At 41.6% G+C, this 13,310-nt stretch overlaps 1 protein-coding gene across 2 annotated transcripts in view; it reads left to right on the top strand.

The window, feature by feature from the left end:
* The window catches only part of vps13d (vacuolar protein sorting 13 homolog D), a 73,055-nt gene that overhangs the window by 48,152 nt on the left and 11,593 nt on the right, over positions 1-13,310 (top strand). For both annotated transcript variants that reach the window (XM_085261244.1, XM_085261243.1), the window contains exons 52-60: positions 247-422; positions 2,278-2,401; positions 2,855-3,090; positions 3,174-3,276; positions 4,152-4,309; positions 4,428-4,536; positions 4,633-4,803; positions 10,233-10,337; positions 11,495-11,644. In XM_085261244.1, coding sequence (XP_085117370.1) covers positions 247-422; positions 2,278-2,401; positions 2,855-3,090; positions 3,174-3,276; positions 4,152-4,309; positions 4,428-4,536; positions 4,633-4,803; positions 10,233-10,337; positions 11,495-11,644 — 1,332 coding nt within the window. The remainder of the gene's footprint in view (positions 1-246; positions 423-2,277; positions 2,402-2,854; positions 3,091-3,173; positions 3,277-4,151; positions 4,310-4,427; positions 4,537-4,632; positions 4,804-10,232; positions 10,338-11,494; positions 11,645-13,310) is intronic.

Below are 13,310 nucleotides of genomic sequence, written 5' to 3'. Positions count from 1 at the left end.
CAAACAGGAAAAAAAACTGTCCATATCCTGTCCCTACATAAACAAACCAAACAAACAAACCAACCAGGTTCAGCCTTGACATCCCTGTCACTCTGGACTTTTACTTTTCAGGCCCAAAGACTAAAACAGTGCTTCTTTTTGCTTTGCTGGTTGGTAACTAAGTAAATAATTAAAGATAAATAAAGTAATAAAGTGATTCCAGGGAACCAGTATTCCCATAACAACAAATATTCATGTGTGTCCTAGGGTACGGCCAACCCGGATGGTTACATCTCCACCCTGCCAGGCTCCAGCGTTGTCTTTCACTGGCCACGAAATGATTATGACCAACTGCTATGTGTGCGCTTCATGGACATCCCCAATTGCACATGGTCAGGAGGTTTTGAGGTTAACAAACCCAAGTCTTTTCATGTAAATATGAGGTGAGCTACCTACTGTATGAAGACACATTAATCTTTTAGCAAATGTCCATGTTGTCTTTCCGTGATGCCAAAGTCCCTCTAGGAGCACGTTTCCCCACTCAGCAGCCAGCTTGATGAAATTCACATGCAGTTATTTAAAGAATGTGCCATTTCTATTTATGTGTAGCGTGGCCTCTAAACAAAAAATTCAAAAGCTGGAATGATATACTACTGTGGAATTGCTATGCATATGTGTAGTCTGGATTATTTGATTTCCATGTCCCTCTCTCATCTGTGTCTGCTATGACTTGATTAGGTCAGGTCATGGCAGACAAATTCATGATAAACAGCTCCATCTGTCACTTGATGAGGGGTATCGAATGTTGCATTGAAAGCAATCTTGTTACTGGCTGTAAAAAAAATTCTCATGAATTTTGTTTCTCTAATAATCTGAGAGAATATTTTATGGATAAAATCTCTTAAATCTTGAGATCTGATTTTCACCCAGGTGTCATCCACATACCTGAGACAATGACAATGACCAGGGTAGGATAACAAAGCCCTGTTTTTCCATTCTTCCATGTACAAGTTGCCACATTGGCTGAAACTGAGGAGCCCATGGTTAATTAATGGCAGGACATCTTTTAGCAGTTTTGTAGGAAGTAGTAGTTTTGTGGGGTCTAAAAGACACATTGATGGTTTGGAGGAAGTAATTACTGATGCTAACTCAGAAAGATCAATTGGAGAAAAGAGTCTAAATTAATATCAATGGTACTAAAAGTAGCTGTAGATAATATTACATTTGTGAGATGATTATGAGTAATTTTTTCTCTAATGGTTAACATTTTATTTGTGAAGAAGTTCATGAAGTCATTACTAGTTAACGTTAAAGGGATGGTTGGCTCAACAGAGCTCTGACTTTTTGTCAGCCTGGCTACAGTGCTGAAGAGAAACCTGGGGTTGTTCTTATTTTCTTCAATCAGTGAAGAATAGAAAGATGTTGTAGCTTAACGGGGGGACGCTTTTTAAAATTTAATTTTGTTTATTTATTTATTTTTATAAAGCAACACACTATTTCTCCAGGCTAAATGATGATTTTCTAAATTTGTGACACGCCATTTCCTCTCAAGCTTATGAGTCATCTGCTTTAGGCTATGTGTTTGAGAATTATACCACGGAGTCAGGTACTTCTGATTTGAGGCTCTATATTCCAGAGGAGTTACAGTATCCAGAGTCATACGTAGTGAGGATGCAAAATTACTATCCACCTCTGTTGGAGTAGTGTTCAGGCAGCTGCTCTGCTCTGTGTTGGTACAGGGCATTGAAGATGATAACAGTGGGTGGATTATATTCTTAAACTTAGTTACAGCACTTTCAGAAAGACATCTACGGGAGGAGGGATGGGGAATAGTTAGTGAATAATGAAGAGGATTTTTAATGAAAAAGTGAGTTTGGCTATGAAGAGTAGAAAAGTGGTTCGTGTAAATACCTGCACAGGTAGGAAGATGTCTCGGAAAAAAGGACAGTGGATGTTTTACTCAGATTGTTTAACACAATCTTGGAAATTGAAAGAAATGCGCTGGTATCAATTTTCAAGAACAAGGGTGGTGTGTAGAGCTGAGTGCAAGTTAGAGAGATGGTTTGCACATGGGCAACTGAGAGATGGTGGATACATAAGACAAAGAGTTTGAAGATGGAGCTGCCAGGCAGGAGGAAACCTCAGAGATGATTCACAAATGTAGTGAAGGAGGACATGAGAGGGTGATTGAGACAGAGAAGGATACTGGGGAGCAGGTGTTACAGACAGACAAACAGAAACACATTTCACAATATTTTATGTATTTATTTGATTTTATTTGTATCTTATTTTAAAAAGGGACACACTGGGGAATTGTTTCTTCCTACGGACAGAGATCACCCTCAAGGGAGCCACCTACCAGATCTCCTTTACTGACACTGACCAGCTGCCTCCTCCTTTCCGCATTGACAACACCTCTGAGGTTGGTCCTAACTGTCAGGTGCTACTGTGTTAGTCAGATAAACAACGCCTGTACTCAAAACACTGGACAACAAGTGCTTTTGTCTAACGTTCATGCACACTCTCACACATTAGGTAAACCAAGGGTTCAGTAACTTGCCCAAGGATACTTTGATGTGCTTTGTGTTAAACGACCTGCTCTACCTCCTGTAATGGATAGTATACCAGAGACAAAGGGTCTTATTATTAATTTGCAACTTGGGGGGTGTTGTTCTGAGAGGAATTCAGAATCTTTTTTTGAGATCCATAGCAGTTATGGTCTGGTTATTTGTTATTTCTTATCTTTTTGTGTCCTTCACATGCAAAAGTGTCTGGGTTGGCTTTATTATCTGTTACACGTCTTCAGTAAAAATGAAAGACAAATGGAGCATGAGGTAAATTGTTAGAATAAACTCCTTTGTTTTAATTGTTGCAGGTGCCTATTCGATTCTGGCAGCATGGTGTAGTTGACATGCAGCTGCACACTGAGGTGAAGCCAGGCGCAGTGCTAGACTACGCATGTGATGAGCCTACATTGCCCCCATGCCTCATACTCACTGTGAAGGGAGCTGGATCTTCTGAGGTCACAGCTGACATGAACTTCTTCCGAGAATACAACAAACTCTACTATGAGAACTTCATCTACATCGCAGCCACGCACACTTTCTCACAGTATGGCTGAAGGAATTAAAAAGGACATCATTTTCTTTGTTTTCCTTTTTTTTAAAGTTCAAAGGTTAATTTTGTATCTGCAGGATTGTCGAGAGACGACTTGTTGGGAAGAAGTGTTTGGTGAGCTGTGCTGAACTGGTTCTAGATGTGGACACTAAGACTCAGAGGGTCATCCTGAGGAAGAAGGTAGTATATTTGTTAGGTTATACATTGTAAAATGTAAAACAGAATGCACTGATTTACAAGTCATTTAAGATAGTAATTGATTTATTTATTAGTTATTACCTTTATTTAACCTTAAAGTCTCACTGAGATAAAATCTCTTTTTCAAGGGAGACCTGGCCAGGTTAGCAGCCATATAAACTCAAAATGTCTCAAAATGAATGCAATAGAAAAAGACAAGAGCTACAATATGACATAGATCCACATTCCCACAACATAAGACTAATGGCCTCTCAAGAAAAACGTACAAGTCTCCTCCATCACATTGCTTGTGATAAATTTAAATCTATCAATAGATGTAGCAGCTCTACTTGGAACCCCTCCCGAATTGTTAAGCTTCTCCCCCTGGCTTTAACGAGGGCCAGCCACCCTTTGGAGAAAGCTCATCTAACATCCAAGATCTAATTCTTTCAGTCACTAGCACTTGTCTATTGGTGAGTGTAGCGACTTAGATTGACCGGTCCTTATACAACCGTGCAATGGCTTGAATCTCCAGTCATAGGTGCCCTCTTTTAAAAATGGTCACATTGCTAATATCACACTTTAAATACTACCTGGAATTGTGTTAACACATTCATCTGTGTGCAGGCTAGCTCTCCACTACTGTGAATAAGCAGCAACCCAGCAGCAAAACTTGCCATCAACTCAAGTTTTATGCACGTGTCAGGCTGATCAGAAAACCTGTTGCCATTATCTTTTCCTGTGTGTGTGTGTGTGTGTGTGTGTGTGTGTGTGTGTGTGTGTGTGTGTGTGTGTGTGAGTGAGAGAGAGAGAGGAGAGAGGAAAAAGGAAAATTATAGAAAATTCTAATCATTCTGTTTACATGGAATATTGTGCAGGAACCAGGAAAGCGTTCCCAGCTGTGGAGGATGACTGGGACTGGCATGCTTTGTCATGAAGGTTCATCTCCACCACAGAGCAAACCAGCTCAGCCACGCCCACTGGACTCCTCTCTTGTACTGGACATCGCTGGACTTGCAGCTGTTAGTGACAACAGGTTTGTTCTCTGCAGTTTAAGAATTCTCTCTCAGGAGTAATTTTCAGTAATTTAATGACCCCAGACCGTAAGCTGAGATGAACTCTGGGTGTAAGAGGTATTTCTTTACCTCTCCCAGTTTTGAGCCACTAATGCTGAGGAGGCCAGACTCACGACGCAGCACCACCCAGACATGGTACTTCAGCTCAGGCATGCTGACCTGTGGCCTGCCTCGACTGGTAGTACAGGTAGGTGCACCACCAGCTTAGCTTATTATTGTGCTTGTGTTTTTCCTTTCATGACTTTCTTCAGTTTTACACTATTCGGTGACTGGTACTCTCCAGGTGAAAGGTGGGGTTGCGGGTCTGTATGATGGAGCAGAGGTGGTTCTGGGACCAGATTCTGGACTTCTGGAGCCTAGTCTTGAGCAGCAGTTCATCAACCAGAAGATGAGGCCGGGTTCTGGGGTTCTGTCGGTCCAGGTGCTGCCAGATGGACCCACACGTGTCTTACAGGTGAAAAACCCAAAACAGGAAAGTCTAAAGAAATGACAAAAAGCTGCTCGTAAAGAATTGTTTAGACCAGGGGTCGGCAACCTGCGGCTCTTTAGTCTTTATACTGTGTATAGAGTTTGCAGTTCGTCTTGTAATCGGAAGGTTGCCAGTTCGAGTCCCGACCTGGACAGTCTCGGTTGTTGTGTTCTTGGGCAAGACACTTCACCCGTTGCCTACTGGTAGTGGTCAGAGGGCCTGGTGGCGCCAGTGTCCGGCAGTGTCTCGCCTCTGTCAGTGCGCCCCAGGGCAGCTGCGGCTACAATGTAGCTTGCCATCACCAATGTGTGGGTGGATGACTGAATGTAGTGTAAAGCGCTTTGGGGTCCTTAGGGACTAAGTAAAGCGCTATACAAATACAGGCCATTTACCATGGTGATCTTGAAAAAATATAAAATGATATTTTATTATTTTTCGTTGCTCAAAATAAGAGTCACACTCCCGGCTTCCGCGAGTGTGACTCGGGACTTTCAACCCCAGGTAGGCCAAGTATGGAGAAATGTAAGAAAAGAAAAATATCTGAAGAAAATAGAACATTTAATGATGCCTGGGCAGATTTATTTGCATTTACTTCTGACGAGGCCTGCCAGTATGCCTAAATTCGGACTTCGGATCCACATACGTATTTGAGCAGCTATTCCCCACTACGTTAAAAACAAAAACCGCTCGCGCCTCACAGATGACAGCTTACAGTCTTGCGTAAAGATGAAAGTGACTTCATACAGCCCCGATTTGCAGACGCTGTGCGCAGAGGTTCAGGAGCAAAAGCCCCATTGTAAACATACCACGGCAGACCCAACAATGTTTGCATGAACATGCTTTTTAGCATCTCTTTATTGACCACTTTTCACACACGGTTGCTGTACACATGCAGCTGGCTTTAGCTTTCCAGCACAGAGCCCGACACATAACACAACAGCAGAGAGAGCACAGACTTTAAGGTGGCAAGGCGTCATTGCGGATGATACTCAGGTGCGTCCACCTCTTCTGCAGAGGCATTGCAGGCCACGCCCCGCCATACACATTAACCATTTTTTAGCAGCATAGTGCTTTTTTCCATCCATCTATCCATCCATTCGCTTCCGCTTATCCTTTTCAGGGTCGCGGGGGGCGCTGGAGCCTATCCCAGCGAGAGGCGGGGTACACCCTGCAGGGTTCTCAAAATTTCAAAATTCCTGGTAGCCCTTCGGGCAGGGACTCTTCAGTTTTTGGTAGCCCAAAATAAATGTAAGTAGCCCGAATAAAAAAGAGAGCAATTTTTTGATTGATGTTTTGTTTCCTTTACAATATTATACATTAAAGTATAATATTGTAAAGGAAACAAAACATTAATCAAAAAATTGTTGAAAAACAAATTACAACATTGTATAAAAATTACAATCATCAACTCAAATACTTGGTTCTAATTGAACAGAAATTTCTATGAACTTGTAAGAACTGTGTAGGACATGAATCAGTCTGTGCCAGATCCTGAATTTGAAATTTCCACTGAAGTCACGGGTAAGAGACAAGTGGAACCAAGATCTAGGCCATTTGCTTTTTGAAGTTTGCAAAGACTGCTAAATTTTGCCAGTGGTAGTTCACTCTTTGCAACATAGTACGCTGTTCTAAACAGATTTTTCAGGTTTATTTTTAGTATGTTATTTGCAATTGGTGTTTGTTCTGGGAAAGATATTGCAGACTGAGCAATAATGCATTTCTTGCATTTCTCATGGGTTCTAATGGGGGCCTTTCTTAAAATGACTGGTCCCAGTAACAAAGGCGCTTGTCGACTCAGAAATCGAGAGAAAACCAACAACACACCCGGCAGAACATTATGTTATTTACACGGGTGCACATAAGTGGTCCGCATGTGCGCATTCGCTGTCAAAATAAAAGACGCGCACCAGATAAGGAGTTGCAACGCGCGTTTGCGTCCATATAAAAAGCACTGTTTTTGTCCGCTAGAGTGGGATTTTCACGGCACATTCCACACCACATCTCTGTGCGTTCATCATTTGTTTGAAGCCAGCTCACCTCCTGCAACCACTTTTCCGAGAATACGTGCTTCTTTTGTGGTTCGGACTCCTTCTGACATTTCTTTGGAGGTAGAGGAACACCAAAGTAATTGCTTAAAGGAGCTTCTTCGACATCTTTAAGAGTTTTAAACAAATGTCTGTCCTCCTCCAGAAAATCTTATGTATGCAAACACGCGTTGCAAGTTCATATCTTGTGCGCGTTTTTTTTTTTTTTTTTTGACAGCGAATGCGCACCTGCGGACCACTTATGTGCACCCCTGGTTATATAGCTCGTCATATTGCAGCCACAGAAATTCTTTTGTCCATGAAACCATAAAGCTGCTTGTGGTAAGCTTTTCTTTGGCTGTCTTATTTGGCTCAGCAGAACTAAAATATATATCCTGCTGCTTTTACACACGCACTCACATAACGCTCAGCGATTCTCTGCGCGATCAACCTCTCACATGTTTAAGCTGCGGGAGATTTCACTTGTCATGTTTGCATAGTAAGCTAACGATTAATAAGACGATGTCAGAGGAATTGGTGCACAAATTATCATCACTCACAGATCAGTGCTGTCGCTCTCTATACACAGTTCGCACGATTGCAAAGTGAAAGCAAAAAAACAAGCGCAAATTCAAACGCGATTTCAATATGTCACATATTGACAGTGGCTCACCGATGCCAATGACATAATTACCCAGCTACATTTCTGAAAGAATGCAAAAGCATTGACATATATTTTTCCTTCCTACAATAGCCCGACGGGCAGGGAAGAGATAGATTTTGGTAGCCCGACTGAAAAAATCGCTAGCTCCGGGACGTCGGGCTAGCGATATTGCGAGCCCTGCCCTGGACAGGTCACCAGTCTGTCACAGGGCCAACACACAGGGACAGACAACCATTCGCACTCACATTCATTCACACATTCACACCTAGTGACAATTTGGATTATCCAATCAACCTATCCCCACAAGCTTGTGGGGATAGGTTGCTTTTTTCCAATTATTTTTAAAATTCAGAGCAAGCCCAAAGGTGATATAAGAATGACAGCTCAGTTTTTGTTTGCTACATGGATAATTTAAGTTCAGCCTTTTAATTCATTTAAAAGAGACCTTCAGCTGGATGTCATTCTTTTTTGTAATTTTTTTAAGAGTTCAAAATGTGTTCATTACATGAATTAAATTTTATTTTCTTTGTAGCACTTCGTGAATTTCATAAGCAACACTTTATAGCTGTTCATACAAAGCATAAAGGTAAAAAAAACAATGTATGCAGTGTTATCTTCATTTTAGATGTGAAAAAGTATTTGCGGCTCCCAGTGTTTTCTTTTCCGTGGAAACTGGGGCCAAATGGCTCTTTGGGTCTTAAAGGTTGCTGACCCCTGGTTTAGACAAATAAAAAAACACAGCAATTACAAACAGTTTCACCTAACAGGCTCTTCAAAATAATAACTAAGAAAATGCGTTCTGACAGCTTTTGTTCATCTTAAAAGGTCATACCAATAGTTTAACCTGCTTGTTTGTTGTAGTTTATTGTTGTTTTACCTGGTTTACTAGAAACCACAACGTACCAGGGAGTTATCAATCTTTTCCTCCCTACATGGCAAACTCGCCTACCCTGTAGATTAGGTGCAGTACTCTCTTCTCAAGCAACTTGGTATGTATGCTTTTTTTTTTGAGTCTTTAACATACTGTTATAACATCATGATATTGACTTAATGAATGCTCAGTCATCCAGGCAAGAAAATTCCAAAAAGTTGATGCTGTTCATCCGGAGGTTTCGTCAATCATCCAAGTGTCTTCTTCTGTCTCAGCTGACTGCAGGTTTCCACAGCCTTATAAACAGTAAATTTGCACAATGAGTAAAACTAGCACCACTTGCGAAAGAGGAGCGGATCCAACAGAGACTTACAATGCGGCCAGAAGAGAGAAGGATGCCACACCGAAGGGGACAAGTGGGTGAAAAATATGTCTAACAGACAACTCATCCAAGCAGAGAAAAACAAAAGGGTTGAACTTTGCTGTGACACAGAAACAAATCCCTCTAGTGGAACTGATCACAGCCACAGAAACGGCAACATTGCAGACGTGGAGGACGTGTCCCCCGACACAAACAGAGTAGTATACTGTACACTGTTAAGTGCCGGGAGAATTGCCAGAATTTATACATCGGGGAAACCAAACAACCTCTGGCGAAGCAGATGGCACAACACTCAAAAGAGTTAAGTTGTCAGGCCAGGACTCTGCAGTCTATCTTCACCACAGTGGACACTCTTTCAGTGATAAGGGTGTACACATCCTGGACAGGGAGGAACGCTGGTTTGAGTGGGGAGTCAAAGAGGCCATTTACATGAAAAGGGAAAGACCATCTCTGAATCGAGGAGGGGTCCTAAGGGTACATCTGTCACCATCTTGCAGTGCTGTGATTGCAGCCATTCCCCAACTCTCTGTGAACTCTCTGTGGTACTCATGGACACTGATCATTAGTCATTGGCCAATGATCAGTGGTCAGTGACCAGTGGTTGTTCATGCGCAATAATGATCAAGAAACTGACCTCACAGCCCATTTTTCACAAGTGGTGCTTGTTTCAGTCATTATGCAAATGTACTGTTTATAAGGTTGGGGAAATCTGCAGTCAGCTGAGACTGAAGAAGTCACTTGAATGAGTGACGAAAGGTTTCTCCCACTGAAAACGAGATGTCTGGATGAACAGAATCAACTTTTTGGGATCATGTTATTGGGAGCAGGTCTTGACTCATTATCCTGCTCCTGAATATGCTATGGTCAATAGGACACCCCCCAGTAATTGTGTGAATCAGAAGCCTTGGGTACACTACCAACTCACTCATGTTTCCACCCTAGAGACTTGTCAATGTATTCCAGGGGCCAGAGCATGCAACACAAAACAAGTTAGAAACCTCTGACTAACATTCCTAAAAACACTGGTAGCGAACAACTGTGAGCAACAAAATGATGCACGACAGGCAAATCACTTCCTGTGTGAGCGTGCCTTAAGACAAAGAATTGAATGTTCTTGAATGATTTTAACCCATCTGAGCATGTGTTTTTTGTTTTTTTTTACTGAAGGTGGGATGGTAGAGTAACACATTTGATGTTGAAAAAAAATTGCAATTCCATAATACAGTTGTTTTTGCTTTCCAGTCTTTACTTCAGTCATTTATATTTGACCTGACTCCAGATGTTCCAAATCTGATATACAGTCTCTTTGGTTTTTCTTTTTTGTTCACACACTATAAATCTGGTAACTGCTTCTTTTATGATGTACCAGATATTTATCACTCTAATGATCCAAAAATACTTGTGAAAATATCTGAATTTCATATCTGTGAACCTCCTCAGTATTGATTTTGGTTTAAACTGCATTTTTTGCAGATCAGTGACTTCAATCAGAGGAGAATGATGAGGAGCTCACCTAGTACAGAACAGGATCGGGGCAAAGATGACGTGAAGAAGAGAGAGGCTGAGCAGGAGCTGGAGGTAAAATCATTTGAAATGCATCTATTATGCTGTAACAAAAATCTTTCACTTCAAGTGTTTATTTGTAGTGTATATATACTTCTCAATTTGGGGATTCAGATATTCTCACAGTTTAAAAAAGTGAATATGTTCTCCCAGCTCTTCATCTTTAAGAACGAAGACTGGAGGCTGTGCTTAAACTACTGGGGGATCACTCTCCACAGCCTCCCTTGAAAAATCTGTTCCATGGTACTGGATAGGAGCACAGCAGAGTGTGACGTACCAACAATGAGTCCCCCTTCCCTCTTCTGAGCTGTTTCTCTTTCCCTCTTTCTTTCTCCCCTTCTTTCCCCCAGTCAAGTCTGTCCCGTATTCAGCAAGTGAAAATAAAATAAACAATAAAAGGTGAATCAAATGGACCATTACGGCAAGGCTGGGATGGTCAATTTGGTAAAGTAAATCTGTTGGGCATCTTTCTTTGCCTTTAGACAATAATTCTGATGGCAAAAGAGCCAAACGGGACAGGCAAAAGAAAAAAAAAACAAAAAACAAAAAAAAACTGAGTATTAGCACCTCCAAATTTGAGGCCATGGCCCTTAGCTGGAATAGGGTGGAGTCCTCCACGTGAGCTGCTGCGTCATGTGAAGGAGCTTAAGTATCTCAGGGTCTTGTTCATGATTGATGGGAGAAGGGAGCAAGAGACCATGGCTACAGTGATGCTCTCTGGTCTCTCTTCCTTAGAGATAGGATGAGGAGATAGTCATTTGAGAGAGTCTTAGAGAAGAGCCCCCGTTCCTCGACATCGAAAGGAGCCAGTTGAGGTGGCTCAGTAATCTGGCAAAGATGAAATGGGTGAAATGTTCCAAGCATGTCACACCAGGAGAAAGCCCCTGGATCTGCTGGAGAAATTACATCTCTTGGCGTGTCTGGGAATCCCTCAATGTTCTCCTGGTTATGCTGGATGGGGTGGGGAGAGGGTTGTCTTGCCTTCTCTCTTCCTAGCCCTACAACTCTGCCCTGAATAAGAGAAAGATGGTGAATGTGTGGATGAATATTATCTTATTATTTTCTAGAATTTTTTACATTGTTGCACTGGTCTTGGTTAGAATAGGCTTTCTAGAAAACCTTAAAATGGTTCATCTAGGAATCATACACTTCTTCTCTGTAATTATACCCAGGTGTTGGTGAACTTGGAGGAGGGGCTAGGGCTGTCTCTGGTCAACAAGGTTCCTGAGGAGCTTGTTTTTACTACGCTGTCTGGTATAGATGTCCACTTTACTCGCACTGCTGCCAATGAAGTGTTGGAGCTGAGCATCCACAATATACAGGTGAGCTTACTGCACATTTGAAAATATTTACAGTACTTAATAAACGCATTGGAGGACCACGCAGTGTGAGGTTTATTCCAGAGCTACTTTAAACGAACTGTTTCACATGCTCAGGGTAGCTTTCCATTATCTGGACTCACTTACCCAACACTGACAGTCAGGATAAGTTTCACACAAAGCTGGCTATCAACGTTAACACAAGGTTTCACTAATCTGTTTTTTTTTTCTCTTAGTTGTAGCCTCTGTGGTGTATGATAGTCTGGGAGGAAGCAAAAATTACCATGGCAACATACTGGTTTACAGTAGGAATTAAACCACCTTCGTAATACATAAAACCCAGCTTACATAAAACCCTAGAGTAAAACAGTTTTCCAGCTTCCTCTCTCTAGTACAGGACACCGCACTGCAGTCAGGTCTCATGCCTCCCCTGACACCACACCCTGAACCCACTGCTCCACTTCTGCCCTGCAGCTGAGCCATAAATCACTTAAATTTGAATTCATGTTATTAAAAGATGCATAAATGACTTCAATTAAGCAACCAAGATTTTATTGAAATGTGTACTTTCAGCTTAAATGGGTGGCAGAATGATACAGTGGTTAGCATCATTGCCTCACAGTAAGAAAGTCCTGGGTTAGAGTCCAGACTAGGGCCTTTCCATGTGGAGTAAATGGGAAATGGACTGATTCTTATATACTGCTTTTCTACTCTACCTGAGCACTCAGAGGATTTTATACAACTTGCCTCATTCAGCCATTCATACAGGCACTTTTTTCTATGCTTCTGTGCTTTCTATCTAACACATACATTCATAGGCACAAGCCCCACATGACCTTGAATTCGAATAGAGCGGTTGATAATATAGATAAATGAATGCAAAAGATGCTTCATTTTACATTCATGTGGTATACATGCTGAAAGTTAAGAAGGAAAATTGTTTGATCCCCCTCTGAATTTGTAAGTTCACTTACAAACAAAAGAAAAGTCTCTAAATTTTGTGGTAGTTTAATTTTATTGGAGAGAGACAGAATATAAACCAAAAATCCAGAAAAACACTTCATATAAATAACAGTCAAGCACAGACGTGGATGCTTTGGAGTTGTTTCTCTGCTAAGGGTACAGGGTGACTTTGTTGTATTGAGCGGCCAATGTATGGGATCGTGTACGGTAAAATCTTGGATGAGAACCTCTTTCCCTCGGCCAGAGGGCTGACGATGGGTCATGATGGGTCTTCCAGCATGACGGTTATCCAAAACATACCAACAACATAACCTAACAAAGGAACAGCCAGATAACAAGCACATTAACATCATGGAGCCAGTCTCCAGACCTCAGTACTAGAGAAAATGTATGGAGGGAGCTAAAGCTTCAAGTTGCCAAACGGCACCAAGAAACCTAAAGGAATTAGTGTTTCTGTGGAGATCCCCCATCTCCACAGAAACACTAATTCCTTTAGGTTTCTTGGTGCCGTTAGATGTTTAATAAGATGTTTCTTGTAGGATTTTGACCCCCCCAGCCAAAATCCTACAAGAAACATCTTATTGCTGTGTTTGTGGTTTCTAAGTCATTTTAGCTTAGGCATCAAATACTTAATTCACTCAATGACATACAAATCAATTCGTAACTTTTTATGAAATATGTTTTTAAATCAAAATTAAGCTGCCAT

Source organism: Mchenga conophoros, linkage group LG20, assembly GCF_057382185.1.
Source record: "Mchenga conophoros isolate Kocher_MC1m ecotype Shallow Benthic linkage group LG20, M_conophoros_male_GT1.1, whole genome shotgun sequence".
Classification (NCBI taxonomy): Eukaryota; Metazoa; Chordata; class Actinopteri; order Cichliformes; family Cichlidae; genus Mchenga; species Mchenga conophoros.
This window is presented reverse-complemented; position numbering and strand designations above follow the sequence as displayed.